Source organism: Archocentrus centrarchus, chromosome 15 (assembly GCF_007364275.1).
Source record: "Archocentrus centrarchus isolate MPI-CPG fArcCen1 chromosome 15, fArcCen1, whole genome shotgun sequence".
Taxonomy (NCBI): domain Eukaryota; kingdom Metazoa; phylum Chordata; class Actinopteri; order Cichliformes; family Cichlidae; genus Archocentrus; species Archocentrus centrarchus.
The window spans coordinates 14,275,735-14,292,045 of NC_044360.1; the positions used below are offsets into that span (position 1 = coordinate 14,275,735).

The 16,311-nt window shown below is 40.2% G+C and overlaps 1 protein-coding gene across 3 annotated transcripts in view; it reads right to left on the bottom strand.

The window, feature by feature from the left end:
• Positions 1 to 752: 752 nt before the first annotated feature.
• The window catches only part of LOC115793314 (SH3 and PX domain-containing protein 2A), a 68,861-nt gene continuing 53,302 nt past the window's right edge, over positions 753 to 16,311 (bottom strand). For 2 of the 3 annotated variants that reach the window (XM_030748236.1, XM_030748238.1), the window contains exons 8-14: positions 10,080 to 10,193; positions 7,583 to 7,666; positions 4,848 to 4,965; positions 4,425 to 4,753; positions 4,225 to 4,274; positions 3,588 to 3,707; positions 753 to 3,398 (exon numbers count right to left, since the gene is read on the bottom strand). In XM_030748236.1, the coding sequence (XP_030604096.1) occupies positions 1,470 to 3,398; positions 3,588 to 3,707; positions 4,225 to 4,274; positions 4,425 to 4,753; positions 4,848 to 4,965; positions 7,583 to 7,666; positions 10,080 to 10,193 (2,744 nt within the window). In that variant the 3' untranslated portion in view covers positions 753 to 1,469. The remainder of the gene's footprint in view (positions 3,399 to 3,587; positions 3,708 to 4,224; positions 4,275 to 4,424; positions 4,754 to 4,847; positions 4,966 to 7,582; positions 7,667 to 10,079; positions 10,194 to 16,311) is intronic. The other variant, XM_030748239.1, reaches the window with a different exon arrangement.

Genomic DNA, 16,311 nt, shown 5'->3' on the forward strand with positions numbered 1-16,311 from the left:
TTGCACCAAATGTGGCACTGTGGATTTTACAGCCAAGCCTCTCCACTTTTTTCTTGTCCATCCAACAGGCATTGTTCCAGAAGGACACTGTTCTTTTGATTTGTTCAGATGCAACTTTGCAAACCTAAGCTGTGCTGCCATGTTCTTTTTCGTAAGTAAAGTTTATTTATATAGTGCTTTTCAAGAACAAAATTCACAAAGTGCTTTACAATACAAAACAGAACTTGCTACAACATCCTGGAAAGATTGTGGCATGCTCCAGATCAGCAAACTGCCTAAACGTCTGCTTTTGTAGAGGTGGCTACATTTGCTGATGATCAGTACATTTGATTGGTTGCGCCTGGCTGCTACTTATCGTTTTTAATATCTGTGGAGGAAGTAAGGTTGTACTGTAAACACTAAGTGCGAGTGATGGGCCAAAAAAGAATGGTTGTTCAAAAGTGCATTTATTAAAGTAAGTCTTTTGGCACTTCAATTATCATCACTGGTTAACAACAGTTAACATCAAACAAAAGTGAGAAAGTGAGCATCCCCCCGAAAAAGAAAAAGAGTAATGTCAAATTTACTGCCCAGCAGAAATTCTAAATGTTGTTATAATTAATAGAGCAGTTCAGTTTAGAAAAGTTTAAATGACTGCTTCTGTAATAATAAAATAAGTATTAACATAATTATTAAGTAATGAATTTACATCATTTTCACTGAGCTTTCGGAAACCTATTTCTGGACAATTTGCCTCTGAAGTACAAAAAAAAAAAAAAAAAAAAAAAAATAAGGGAGCTCTGCTGTAACTGTTTTAAATTTTAGGGGAGAGAAAATGCTTGCAAATTATTTCATGAGGACAAAATCACACAATTAAATGGATAAAATATTTCACATGAAGGTGACATACAGGATAAAGAGATATATAAAAAAAAACATGCAGCACCAAGATTTGACTAACACAAAGCAGCTTTGGCAACAACAGAGATTTTCATTAGAAAATATTGTTTAAAAAAAGTTCAATTTCAACAGCTCAAGGCATTGTCAGTATAATGAATCATTTCAAACATGCAGTAAGCTTTAAATTCTTAAAATGTGTTAAAAAAATTACAAATTACATTATAAACTAACAGAAAGGGGGTTCAAGGAATAGACACAAAATGGCATCTTATTTCAAGTTAAAGGTAAGCGCCAGGGGAATGTCATTAAATCATTCTTCCACTCTCTGGTGTTCTCTTTGGCCATGTTACTAAGTCCCAGTATATTGCCCCTGATGCAAAGTCTTAGGCACTGTATCATCTAGATTCATATTACCAGATGTCTCATTTCATTCCAAAGTTAAAATTTGATCTGGCTGCTCGCTTTGGCAAAGGTACCGGGTAAGAATTCAATCCTGATTTAACATCCAAGGGTTAGTCTTTTTTACAAAAGAAATCTGTTAGAACAGTCTTTGCACGCATGTCCAGAGTTTCGCCAGCTCCACACGAGTGCTAGTGCTTTTTCTCGAGGTAATTTGAGGGCACCCATCCTTTCCTTGGTCTGCCATTGTCCAGAACTTTGCAGTACCACCAGCCATTGGGGTTTTTTTCAAGAACCTCCAGACTCGTCCCCTCGGGAAATCCCATTGTCTCCTCATCACCAGGGTAGTCTGCTATGGAGATGTACACCTCTCTGAGGTTGTTATGGATGATGTGGGGCTTGGGTTTCACTGTGGATACAGGAAGGGCATTCTTCTGAGAGCTAACACCGAGGGATTCAGAGCTACCTGTACCAGATCTGTTCCTGCTGGGGAGTGCTATGTTATTTGGTGCCAAACTACGCGGCACAGTGCCAAAAGAGGCATTACGTCGCACTGTGGGGCTGGCGCGTGGGTGGTCTGTTGAGTTGAGGGACTCATTTCTCCTGAGAGAGCCAACAGGACTTGAACCATCTCTGATTGGGGCTGAGATGAAGACAGATTGAGGTCTGACAACCTGCTGCTGCTTGGTGCTGTTCTGCTTGAATGAGCCAAACAAGCCAGTAGGTTTAGAGAGACCTCCTGGAGGCTTGGAGGGGATGGGTGGAGTGACCTTCTTTAGGTTTTGGTTGATATTATTCAATGCACGCACCCTTTGTTCATTTTTCTCCAGACTGTTGGACTTGCTGAGGCTCCCAGGTTTAGTCGGGGTGCCGTCGGATTCGGACCCCGCTGTGTCATCTTGTTGCCTGACAGGCTCCAGGTAGTAAGTTGGAGCCCAACCCTCTGCATCTCCCCAACGAATATACCACCAACCACTTTCCTGCTTCTCCAGCACCTCCACCTCCACTCCTGCAGGAAAGCTAAGCTCAGACTCTTGGATTTTCTCATAAGGGTCTGTGGTACGGTACAGGCTACAACCTTCCAGGTCAGAGTCCCCCCGACTGCCTTTAGAATAGATGGAGGATAGATCAGATGTGCTCTGAGAAGAGAAGGAGTCCTCAGAGGAGATGACTGAAGCGGTCTCCGAGTCCTCACCTTTAGCTTTGGTACCATTCTTCAACTGTCCCGTTGGCCGTAATTGTCTTCTTAGTGTGCTGATGTCCATTTTCTCTGCACTGGGAGTCTTTGCTAGCTGTGGTTTGGGCCTCACCACCGGCCTTAGCTTACAGGAAGTTTTGGTGGGTGAGCATGGCTTGCTTTCCTCCAGGTCTTTCTTAGGTCTAGACAGATCTGGGGTAGACTCAACGGAGGCAGATTTTGGACTGGATGTCTCCTCAGTTTTGGTTAAACACAGACTCCCATTCAAGTCGATCTTGAGCTTGTTACCTGCAGGTTTCCATCCACCTGATGTTGGGTTTGCAGTCCTGCCAGTTTCTGACAAGACATTTGTCTTGGAGGAATTGGAGTCCCTGCTGCACTGCCTCTCTGGGGTCTCCCTGAATGGCCGGAAGCCATCATTCTCATAGATACACTCTTCCTCACCCTCTGCCTCTCCTTCTCCCTCATGGCCATCTTCAAATGACTCACCCATCTTGAAGGAGGCACTGTGGAGCGATGAGGCTGGTGAAGGCTTAGAGGACAGGTGAGAGCCCTTGTCTGAGGAAGTGTCCTCATTCTTTCCATCTACTAAGGAACCTTCTCCCCTCAGAAACTCAAACTCAGACTCCAGATCAAGATCACCAATGGCAGGGACATCATATTCTGGCTCTTCATACACAGGCCTCCCAGAAGAGACAGGAGACTCTGGGGCCTCAGACCCAGGGCTGCTGGGAGGTGCAGTCTCCACTGAGTCCTGCTTCTTGACAGGTGGAGCTGGAGGTGGAACTTTTGGGCGGCACAAAGTGCTTGTTCTACGATTCAGATTGGGTTTTTTACGTTTGTCAATGTAAGAGCATGGAGCCCAGCCCTCTTTATCTCCTATCTGGACATACCACCATCCACCAGAGTTCTTCTCAATGACCTAGGACAAACACACACACACACACACACAAAAAAAAACATTTTCATCTTTATGTGAAGCCATTTTGCACATTTTAATTTCATTTTAATTTTAGATGTGTTCCTGAGCTACGCTTCATAAAATAATAGAGTAAGAGATATGTGACTGGTGTTTTTGATCATCTTGTTCCTTGAAATAAAGAGTGCTTACCTCAGCTTTCTGCCCTCCATTGAAACTGATGCCATCAGATATACAGGACTGGAAATCTGCAATGGTGTAATACTCTGCTTCAACTGAAGGGGGCTCTGGTGGAGAGGGCAACTGAAACCCCTACATGAATATAAAATTGGCACTATTAGACTTATTGTCAGTGTTAAGAAATACAGCAGCTACATTTACTAGTTTATATTCATAGTCCTACATTTAAGTGGGACTTATTGCTTTTACACCACTTTATTAATATGATTTGAATCAAATTTCAGAGATTTTTATTTATTTATTTTTTTCATCAGAATGTTTACTTTTATTTTTTAAACTCAAAACATGTTAGTGATAGATGCACAAGAAATTAACTTGAAGTGAATACTTCTCCAGCTACACATTATTGTATGCTGTTAAATGTCTGTATGAAGTAAAAATCACCAGTAACAAAATCCACCTTTGATGTCTTTTTAAGTAAAGAGATTTACTGATTTGTTCTTCAGCAGTGAACAAAAATAATTTATAATTGCTGCTAAATTGCATTCAATTATTTTACCCTTTCCAAGCTTTCTGACCTTTATCAATCAAAACTAATAATTATATGAACAGAGGGATAAACGGATGACTGAAATATCATGACTCTTACCAGGGTTGCATCTCTCCGAGGAGGAGGTTTTTGCCTGAGAATGGGAGAACCTGTGAGAAAATAAGAAAAAAAAAACCATTAATGGGTGTTTGGTTACATTTAATGCATGTATTTTATATAATCTACTTAAAATGTATCTGTCTACACTTTATAACATTTAAGTCATTAGTTGAGATATTACAAAAAGTGATGCGACTAACCAATTTCTACCCGATGCGGAGCTATTCGGGCTATAGCAGGTGAAGCAGGCTCTGCTTTGCTTTTTCCATCCTGTGGGGCATTAACAGGGCTTGAGTCAGCACAGGGGATTGGCAAGCTTATCTCCTTCCTGGCGACCTGTGGACTCTCTGGAACACCTTCAGTCTGCACATCTTTCTCACTTAGGGCTTTCTTCTTAAGGAGGTTGCTGATCTCCATGATGTTTCCAATGATCTCCACTGGGCCTGTTACAGTCTTCTTACGGGGAGAGAAGTCATCCTTCACCTTTTTGAGGTAAGAGGCTGGAGCCCAGCCCTCCTTATCTTGGTACCTGTGAAGAAAGTTGGAGGAGAGAATGATAAAATTGTGTAGTATGAAAAAAAGAGTCAGAAGTAAGTGACAGAAGCAAGCGAGCAGAGTTGTACCTGATAAACCACCAGCCTTCCAGGTTCTTCTGAATCACCTCTACAATGACTCCTTTCTCAAAAGCAATTTCATCTTTACCCTGGCTCGAGTATGGCTGCACTGTTATGTACTTCTCTTCTGCCAAAGAGAATGACAACAGAGTTCAGACTTTGAGAGCTATGGGATCTCTGAAAACAAAATATTTAATGGAAAAGAAAAAAATAAGAGCAAAAACATGTATAATCTATAAATCTTTTAATAGACTTCATATATTTTTATGACTATCCTTCAGTAATGAGATGACACATTACATTATGCAGCTATATATAATGATAGATTACCCTGAGATACATTGGCATCACATCTGTGGCATGACACAGACTGGATCTGCTTTCTGGCAGATGTGTGTGTACGTGCTCAAATGGTTTTTGGCACGTGATTTTTCTCCATAATTTTTAATTTATCAACCTAAGAAATAACTACAGGATATAATTAATTCATGTCTTTAACTTACACAGATGTAGTGATTGAGTGTATGGTAGCAGCTGTTTAGCAATGTCTCACACACCAGTAAAATCCCTTGTCACTTGTAATGTTTGCATCATTATCACAGGCAATGCATTGTGACAGTATTGGATTATGAGTTCCAGTCTGATTCCCAACGCAAATAAGGAGCAGTAGGGCACCCTGATGATGCAGAATAGATTCACATTGCTTTGAGTCTTAACATAATCTCAATATACCCAGAGAGTGTGTGCATGTAAGAGTATGTATATCCATGTAAGTGATGGAATAGATTTCAGTGAAAAAAAAAATAATGCCAAAGTTCAGACAAAGTTCATGAAAGTTAGAGAAACGCTGTTTGTGAAAAGACTAAATGTGGCACAAAGAAGGCCAAGTTTGAAAAAAGACCCACTTGATTTGCCTCCTCAGACTGCATGCCATGCAGACGACCAGTGTGGACAGAACAATGTTCCAAAATACTTTATTGGCATGTGAAAGTTTCTTCTATTCTTGGTTCTGTATGACATCAATGAGAGCAGATATGGTCACTGCAGCACTAGCTACGAGTACAGAAAGCCCTCTTGTTCAAACCTTCTGTTTGAGAGGGGCAGCTAATCAGAAGAAAGAGCTGTTTTGGACAGTTGATGACCTGAGGGGCTACACAAAGGCCCGGTATAAAACAAATAAGGATTAATATGAACGATGAATCATTCCTACTCTAGTAAAGGCAGAGAATAAAAATCTTGTGCTCATTTTCAGCTCCACTGACTCCACTTTAGCCAATCTGACAGAACTTAATTAGTTCTACTGTATAGCATGACCATGGGAAACTACAGCACATGGGTCACACTAATGTCTTAAAAGTGTCCTTGTCTTTTCGATAGAGTATCTACTAACTCAGCACATAACAGTGAGCAGAGGCAACACGCTGAATTATGCATTCCCATGAGGCTGAAGGCCAGAGCAAAGTCATCATTTCCTGTCATTATGGCAATTCCTGTCTAAACACAGAGAACACAAGGAGAAGAGGTGTGCTCATAAAAAGGAGAGGAGCACATAAAAAAGTGCTGTTCTGTATGCTGCGGTAACACTGCGGTAACAAATCATTCCGTTTTCCTTTTCTCCACCCATTTCCAAGGTTGTGTAGGCAGCTTAAATGGCTGTGGGATAGTAAGTCCTTTCAAACTCGTTGGGTACAGGATATTTCTGAATGCTTTATTTTCCTTTTCCCTGGTTCTTCCGGCCACTTTGTGTTAAGGCTGGTAGATCGTTTGTCTCTTACCAACTTCTTTCAAACAACATCCAGCAGTGCAATGAAGGGAAATTCTGAATCAGATGTTATGCTAACCTCAACATGCATTGCCTGCATCACTGTTATAAATTTTTCATGTGGAGTCAGCAAAAGATTCAGTCCCTCTTTTTTTTTTTTTTTTTTTAAACACAAAGCAGAATTTCAGTCGTGAGGTGGAAACAACTCTCTCTCCACTCTAGAGAGCAGCATGCACTGCCAAGTGCAAAGTTTGGGCTGAACTCAATAGCCTATCCTCGCTCCTCTGTCAGCCATCCAAATGCATCTCTTGTGAAGAAAACCCCTGGCCTCAGTAAAAAAAACATGTGCAAGTTTGCTTGCTAACTAAGTGGAAGATTAATAAGACTCTTTGTTTATCGGTCAGTACTGGTTGCTATCTGCACCAAACCAGGAGAAATATCTGATTGTACCACTCTCTGATAGAACTTATTAGAAATCTACACATACGCTTTGTTTGCTCATAAAAAGTAAAATATGGCTCTAAACTGCAGCATAAGGCATTCCTAAGTCTATTACGCAACTACTTTCAGATGAGTGGGTAGTTTTTGTTTGGTTTTTTTCTGTGATTTGGAGAAGATTGGCTTTGGCACGCAGTGTATAATTATAATGAAAACGCTTACAAGGAGCAATTTCGTAGCATAATTTGAGCTTAGCATCAATAATTAGTGTATATAAAGTTGCTGATTTCACCTTTGCTTTCCAGGCTCGTTTCATATTAACATCAGTTAGTGGTTAGTTGTGGTGGATTGTGGCTCATGATAAATGCATTTGCTGGAAGACAATGCAGGATGCAAGACTGAACAAATATGTGCGTATGTTGAGGGAGATGTTCAGTCATGTGATAAGAGACAATAAATAAGATGGGTTGAGGACAACAATAATAAAAAGAGAAGGAAGGAGGGAAGGAGGGAGGGAGGCGATGCAGCATGTTTCTCAGTTCACCTCGGCTCTGCTGCCTGCTGATGACACCCCCCAACGTCCATCTCCGGTCCAGCCTCTTCAGATGAGCCTTGTGTCGCTTAGTAACTGACACACACACACACACACACACACGCGGTGACCAGATGACAAGAACAAACAAACAAACATGGAGACATGAAGAGCAAGCACAAATGTTACACAAACACACAGCACGCAAATGACATGGATCTAACCAAAATTATTAGCTACACGGAGGACATTAAAACACGACCACAAAGCAAACCATGGTGGACAGTTAGTATGAATGGATGGAGGTTACAAAGGATGTGTTAAACCAAGTCATCTTCTCTATGGCTTGTAATTAGGATGTTGTTAGCCTGGGTTTTTCCCACTGTTATGTTTGAGCATGTGGGACACATATTGCCTTCCAATAAAAGGAGCAGCTGGGAGCTGGGTGGAGATGTGCACCTAAGAGGGTCCATAATTTCAGCATATTTTATATGTAAAACAGCTGAAATGGAAATGATTTCTGACACTTGAGAGACATCAAACATGATCATTAGGATTTAAAGGAATAGTCTGACATTTGGTTAAAAAAAAAAAAAGATCTTCTGTCTGAACCATATACATGAAGATAATGTGAGCAGCTACAGTAAACCTCACTGCTCACTCAGTACAAAAAAACAAAATATAAGTTCATCAATTTGCTGTTTTACTGGTGGCTATATGCTAGTCTATTTCCCCCACCAGCTGCCTCAGATAAAACAAATAATTCAGTGTAAAACGCCTCCATAAAGTCACACATTTTTGTCCTACACCTTACTGCTTGTACATATAAAACAAAGTAAAAAGTAAAAATAAAAGGTGTTTAGTAACACTGGTAGAACTTTTATCCTAAGGTACATAATTTGTGTAAGTACTGGCGGTATCATTTTTTTTCCTTTAACTTTCTGCCAGCAGACAAACTTATTTTCCAAAAGCAATATGATGACAGTGGGTAAACTCACATTATAAGATGTCTGAGCTTTCAACAACTATCATTATCAGAAACTGTAAATACAATTTTCCAAAAATGTGTTTTTTCAATGACAATGTGGTGGTGCACAGACTGCTGAAGACCACAGACCTGACAAAAAGTTGCAAAGAGACAAAGTGTTTTTTAAAAGTGACTGACAAGACACATAAACACTAATTACACTAACAGAATGTCCTTCCCAAACCCCTTAGCAGCTAATGCAGCAAAGAGATTCCAGATATCGCCATAAGAGTAGATAGAGAGTGTCCAGTATAGATGTTTGCATTTAGGTATGCCCCTGTGTGGTTATGCATTTGCTGTATGTATACATCCTACATTTTTTGACTCATAACAATGTATTCTGAGGGGAGAAAAGTTTTTTTTAACTTATTTAACACATTGCAAATGCGTAATACTGAGTAGCCTTGTGTGTTCTCTCTCCCTCCATCACTGAGTCATAAGATATACAACACCATAGGGATCCTGAGTCCCTTTGTTACACCAGTTGTACAGCAAAAAGATGTTTGGCCAGGGTGCTGGAAAATCTTGATGTTTGTTTGGAAGTGTAATATGCAACTTAATTATTTCCGTACCTCCAGTTTGTTGGGTTTTCTCTAACACAATGTTGCATATATCTTTACAAATATCCTGCAGTTGCTGCACTACCTGCCAAAATGATCATAGTCTGTGCATCTGACACTAATTGAGCTCTTCTGGCCTAAGATCAAAGTGCTTTCTCCACTAATATAAAATGCTTGGAGAATGACATGGTGTGAGTCGCTCATAGATGGTTTGATAACTGCATCTCAAAGGGCCGTCAAGATGATTGGATGCCGTCTTCAGCTTCATGCGTCAGCTTCACATTTCTGGCAAACCAAACTCTTCATAGGTGTGTATGAGATGACGGTTTTGGATCCCTCTCTGGCTGCAATAAGCTCACAAAGCTTAACATCCATCATCTCTAATGGTAAGCAAGCATTGCATGAAAACGTGAGTCATGTCAGAGCTTTCTTTCTTTCTTTAATGATAACCATAATTTAAAGAGCATGACTCTAGAAATATTCAGTTTTAGTCAATCCTACTGGTGAAAACACACGTCTCTTTCATGAGCTCACTCCATGGCGGGCGTTATCGCTTAATACTGCACTGTATCTTTCCTGTACTGTGCAGTACTGTACAGTACTGTGCAGTACTGTACAGCACATCCCTTCAGACATTGTGGTCTGGTCTCTCTTGGTCCTCCTCCTTGCTGTTTACCCAGGTCTGAATCTACACTCTGTTCCAATGTGCTTATGATGGCAGGCAGACAGAGTAATGTGTTCACAGGAGCCCAGTCTCAGTTGTTAGCATAGTCCAGCAGCAGTGAGGTTTCTTTATTTTGTTACAGATCAAAGATTGAGGATTGAGTGCAAAAGTGGTTTCTGTGTGTGGGTATAGCAGAGTGGGTGAGGTTGTGTTTATGTGTGTGGGTGGGCAGAGACAGAAGCATTTGAAGTTACTTACCTTCCCCAGCTTTAGAGGCACCCAGCTCCAAGTCATCCCGTGTGCCACTGTGAGAGTTGAGATAGGTAGCGGGGACCCAGCCCTGCTCCTCTGCAGTGCTGACAAACCACCAACCTGTAGAAGCATACAGAGGCTGAAAATTACATGTCAAACAATACATTAGACAGCAAGATACCAGTGTAGCCTAAAGTTAACTGTAAGGAATTCAAGTGGTTTCAGAGGGCAACAATAGCACTTGATTTTTTTGTCATGAACTTGGACCTGTGATAAGATTCAAACCATAGGAAGTACGCAGAATAAATCTCCACAAAGACAGATGAAAGATGAAGACAGATGACATTTTCACATTCCCATTAATCACCTCCTCTTTGTTTTAATCATTAAACCTCTGCTGGACAAAACCTCTCAAATCACAGCTACAAATGAACATTAATGATGGATTTAAGAATATCAGAGGACACACTGTCTGGCTGTGGCTCAACCCGTGACGAGGTTTTGTTTGACCTGCGTTCCATCAGTCATGAAATCAGCGGGCAGGAAACTGCTGAAGTGCTGCTCCAAGCCAAGATATCCATTTGCAGGGTTGCAGCTGATTTGACGTTATTCTACTGGGTATGACAGCATTGCTATTACGGCTTTATGACAAATGTCTCAGCTAGTGTTCACTTTAAAAATGGACCCTAAAAAAAAGCAGGGATGAGCTAGATGGGGTGTACTATGCAAATCCATAGAGTCAAGGTATTTTGTATCATATCTCCTAGCCAAAGATGTGCTTTAATGATTACACTGTGGTGCTGATGATTAGCACTGTTACCTCACAGCAAGATGTGTCTGGTTTTGAACCTCACAGTCAAGTTATTCCTGTGCCAGTGTGGTATTCTCCGGCTTCCTTCCACAGTCCAAAGACATGCATGTTAGATTAGTTTGTGATTCAAAATTGGCCATAGGAGTGGATGTGCATATGGTTGTCTGTCTCTTTATGTTATGTTTATGTTCTATGCCCTAGTTGGATAAGCAGTCCATAAATGTATGTATTACAATGATACCATCTCCTATTCAGGTGGAATAATTAATGGTAAATTTAGTAAGGAAAACAGAGTGTCCTTACTAACTTTCTCAGCATGTATTAGGGTTTAATCCCGGGATCCGGGATTCCCGGGAAATGCGATCAGAACCATTTCCCGTTTCCCGGGAAACGTTAGACGGGAAACCGGGAAAAAAGTCGCGCGCGTCGATTTGACTTTGAGAAAGAAAAGAAAACTTCAGAATGTTAAATTTAAGGAAATATTGAGAGAAGGGTTCGTTTAATGCGAAAAGCATTTCTCTTCATTTCAGGCACGTTCAGCCTCCGTTTAAGGCTTCAGCCTTTATCAATGCTGTGGAGATGAACCGTATTGTTTTGCACCAGCAGTTGTAAAATATCTTGGTATAATTCCATGTACAGTGGAGGAATATTCGAATTATATTTGTTAAGGGAGTGTTGAGGAACGATACAACACCGCATAGCTCGAGCACTCCAATGTCCAGATGTAGGTTTTATTGCGTTAATCAAGCCGACGTTGCCCCCTACTGGGCATAACAGGACATAGCTGGAAAGCTACCTCTACAATATCACAATAGGTTAAGGCCGACACAGGCTACAGAAGGCCTAATTAAAATAAAAAAATAAATAAACTTTTTCCCGGGATTCCCGGGAAATGGCTCGTCATTTCCCGGGATTTGATTCATGTCATTTTCGGGAAAAATATTAAACCCTAGCATGTATGCTTTGTTTTAAGCAATCCATATACATCTCTAGAATCTTACAGGATCTTTCCCTTGTATTGTAAATGATCCTTGGATGACCGCTGTTGTGAGCTGTGCAATATAAAATTACATTTAAACAGTGTTAATCACACTGGCCTCCAATTGCTTGAGCCCATCCAATCTTAGTCTGTTGGGGACTGAATATTTCATGCCATCTCAAGTGTTTGCACCCAACACTTTCCTTTTTGATGCAGGGCTCTTTTGGGGTGCTGCTCCAGCGCATTCTTAGGTGGGTTAATTGTTCCATTTGTCTTTCTTCCTTTGTGAATTATTCAAGACATACGTTACGTTGGGTGTTGCTACAATCACAGAGAAGACCTGTGAAACACTCTACAGGGGAAATTATCTCCTCAAGAATACAAAATACATAATTTTATTACCACAGAAAGTAAAATGGGTGTCATAGTCTTCACAATACACACACACACACACACAGAAACACACACTATTTGCTGTAGTAACAGAAGACAATATGGCTGACAGCTGTCTGGACAACCCACAAAGACAATGGGAGTGTTCCAGAACACTTTTGCAGCTGGTTTAGACCTCCACTATACATTTTTTCTTACAGAAGTGTTGTACTATGAGGTGGTTCAGTTGCACGTGTTTAATAACAGCAGAATGTCTCATGAAAGGAACATCAGGAATGTGTACTGAATACATACAGAAGGGCTCTGATTAGAAGAGTTGTGAGGTAGACGGGCCTATCATCCAAATGACTCAGCTGAAACTGAGACCATGCAATGTTTGTCAAGTCTTCTATTGTCCAATTTGGGTGAATGCATGCAAATTACAGCCTTTGTTTCTTGTTCTTAGCTGACAGGTGTGGCACCCAGCATGGTTTTCTGCTGCTGTAGCTCATCTGCTTCAAGGTTTGATGTGTTGTGCATTCAGAGATGCTCTTCAGCATACTTTGGTTGTACCAAGTGGTTTGAGTCACTGTTGCCTTCCTAACAGATTAAAGCACTCTGGCCATCATCCTCGGATATCAATAAACCATTCTCGCCTAAAGAACTCACTGGATACTTTTTGGGACCAGTCTCTGTAAACCCTTGTGTGGGAAAATCTCAGCAGATTAGCAGTTTCTGAAATACTCGGAGCAGCCCGTCAGGCACCAGCAACAATGTCACATTCAAAGCCACCTAAATCACCTTTCTTCCCTATTCTGAAGCTCAGTTTGAATTTCAGTAGGTCATCTTGATCATGTCTTGAGTTGATGCCATGTGATTGGCTTATTCCAGTTGAACAGGTGTATCTAAGGAAGTGACCACGAGCATACTTGAAATTCCAACCCGAAACCAATACAACAAATATTAATGTTGATCATTTTTGTGTTTGTTTTCTTATTGTTTATTCTTCATTTTATGTCAGGAAAACTTAAACTAAGCAGTCTTCATTATTAAAAAAAAAAAATAATAACAGAACCAAGACTGTTTCAAAAGCGTTTCACCTCTTCATCCAATATCTTTAAGCATTTAGCCAGTGTGAAATTGATATGACACAGATGAACATCTAAACAACGGCCACTGCCACTGGTAAAAGTCCCCTATCTACCAATAGACTGATACTAGTGTTTGGTTAGTATGTGCGTCGCTAATTGTTATGATTACAGAGTCAATATACGCTTAATGCTGGCAATTCCAAATTCTGATGACTTACAAAATTAAGTAAAATGAATTAGACTCCCTAGCCATATGACTGTCCACTAAATTAAACTGGAATCTAGAAAAACAACAGATGTCCTGCTGACAGACTAATACTTCCACTGGCGTTCTCTGTGGAAGCAATAACAGAAAATCTTTCCAGGCCTCTTGGTCACTTACACATGCATTCCCTGTGATTCATATGGAGGGTGATTTACTGTATTTAATTGATTAACTTGCTAAGCTACACAACAAAAACATGATCAGCTGTGGGCCTGTTTTGCATAGAAGTCAGGGTGGGTCCAGATAGGCGGATATTGGTTGGCTCTGAACACTGAGTTGGCCGGTGCTCAGGGATGTAACAATCCATGTAATGCGCTCACCAAAGCTTTGGCTTCAACAAAAACCTTATGTCAATAAATCAGACTGAGAAAGCAAACCACAAAAAAGCACAAAGTGGCATCTACAACATTCGGAAGGACTTAATATATTGATTTTGTTTGGTGGAGTTGAAAGCTTGTTAGAAGATCACAAATTTATACTGTATTTTAATATAATTGAGGATTTCATTGTAATTAGTGTCAAAAATAATGACAGGAAAATGTTGCAATACTTCATTAAGTCACTGAAAGCATTTAAAGAAGTCTGATGTGCCGAGTTTAATGACCAGTGAAGGCCGAGCTCAAATACATCAATTGCACATTAAACTAAATCAACCATTACAGGGAAAGGTCAGCTTGGCGGGAGTAAATCTCTATAATCAACTCAATACAGAAAAAAAAAAAATCCTTACATTTGCAAATCGCCATGTTCACACTGACTTTCCAGCTTGGGGGAAATGTCATGTTCACTTTAGCAAAGCGACAAATGATAGCAATGAAAGCAAACACAATAATAAAGTACAGAAATGTACTTTAAATGCGAGCACTGGGCTGTAAGCCTGAATATAAATATGGTGCAAAGACGCAGCTTCGCTTTAAATGACCTGGGTGAATAGATGCTGTTACTGATGGCTTGGGTGGCTTTGCCTGTATTTTTCAACCATCCCTTTATATGGAAGGTGCTTAGGCTGAGCTCAATGAACCTCAAAGGCAGCAATAAAAGTAACCTCAAAATCAACACACACATTTACGTAAGTGCTGATTTCCTGGCCGTGGCAGGTTTATATCAGACAGCTTGCAATTATATGAAATGTAGGGAAAGAAAAATCGCATGCATTCATTCATAGCCTTTTTATACAGGCAACACAAAATGACAAAAAGACAGAAACCATGTGGTGAACAAATTCAGATTTAAAAATTAAACCCACCTACAGTATAATGTATATAATGCACACATGTCATATTATGATACTTCTGATACTCTGGAATATTTTTCTATAGGGCTGGGAGGTGAATGTGATTTTCAGGTTTTGGATGATAACATCATATTTGACAGGGTTATCATTTGTACACTCTTCCCAGTGACATAAACCTTTAACTGAGATCATTACAAAAGAAACAGCTGTTTTGTGGCTCTCCCACTGCCAAAACAGCAATCTTGCTGGATTACATGGTCACTAAAATTTCCATGAAATCATACTGGTAAGTCTACATGGGTTTCTGAATTCATTGACCTTCATTTTACCGCTGTTTGACCTAGATCCCTTGGGAACTAAATACTCAGACTACAGTGATTAAAGACTGCATGTAAATTTGAACAGTGAGAAAATTAAAGATAGAGCTCAGTTGCTTGCAGGTGAAATGGTATGTAATAGAAATAAGATTAACAGAGTAACATACACTGTCTTCTTCACTTCCAATTATCTGTACAGATGTGGGAGAAAGAATGAAAGAAGCATGCCTCTTATGTCTGGAAATTTGTCAGTTTGAGGGTTTGGACGAGTACACTTATCTATGCATGTGTCTGGTTCTGATCCATCCACTGTCTAGGGTGCCACAGCAGAGAGCAGACTTAAATTTGAAAGCAACACCTGCATTTTCATCTGTGTATCTTGTGTATCATCATCTCTTGTTGTTTTTCTTCAGTCTGCATGATAGCTTGCTTTCCTCCATGCCTCACTATAAAAAGCTAAAAACTCTGGAAAGCTACTGCAGAGTTTCAACCACAAAGGGAAAAGGAGAACACATCCAAATGTTGACTTGCAATACACTTTGCTAAACATTATTCAATAATAGGATTATAGCGATTTAGTCAACATCCAGAGAAAATCAAAAAGCTTTTAAAGCGTTCAAGCAGATTTGAGTTCTGTAACCCCCACCATTTCTGGGTCAGTGTTTGCATAAGACAATGGCTGAACCCACAAGACTCTAGTGGGAATCCCATATAACACCATCACACCATAGGATCATGACCACAGACATCAACCTCAAATGTCACAGCCTCGGAAAGATGGAAACCAAACGGTTTGTCTTAACAACAGTGCTGTATTATACTATGAGAACACCAAGAAAAACTGAATGTTTTCAAAAGAGAACAAGCTGCAAAAGAAAATTTTCCCTTGAGTAGCCTGCTGAGGTATAAATAAGACTGCTCATATCGAGTTAAATGCCTTCCTGATGCCAATAATGGCCTTTTTTGAACAAAAATAAAATCCAATTTTGCCAGTTTGAAACACACAAATTCCGTCTGTTTAAAACCAGGGGGAAATAAATAACCTGCCCCGACCAGCAGCACAAAAATGTAGTTACAGCTAGGTCAATAATTTGTGGGACAAAGACAGCTTTTGTCATTTTGCTTCTATGCACCATCACAGTGGATTTTAAATCAAACAATCAAGATGT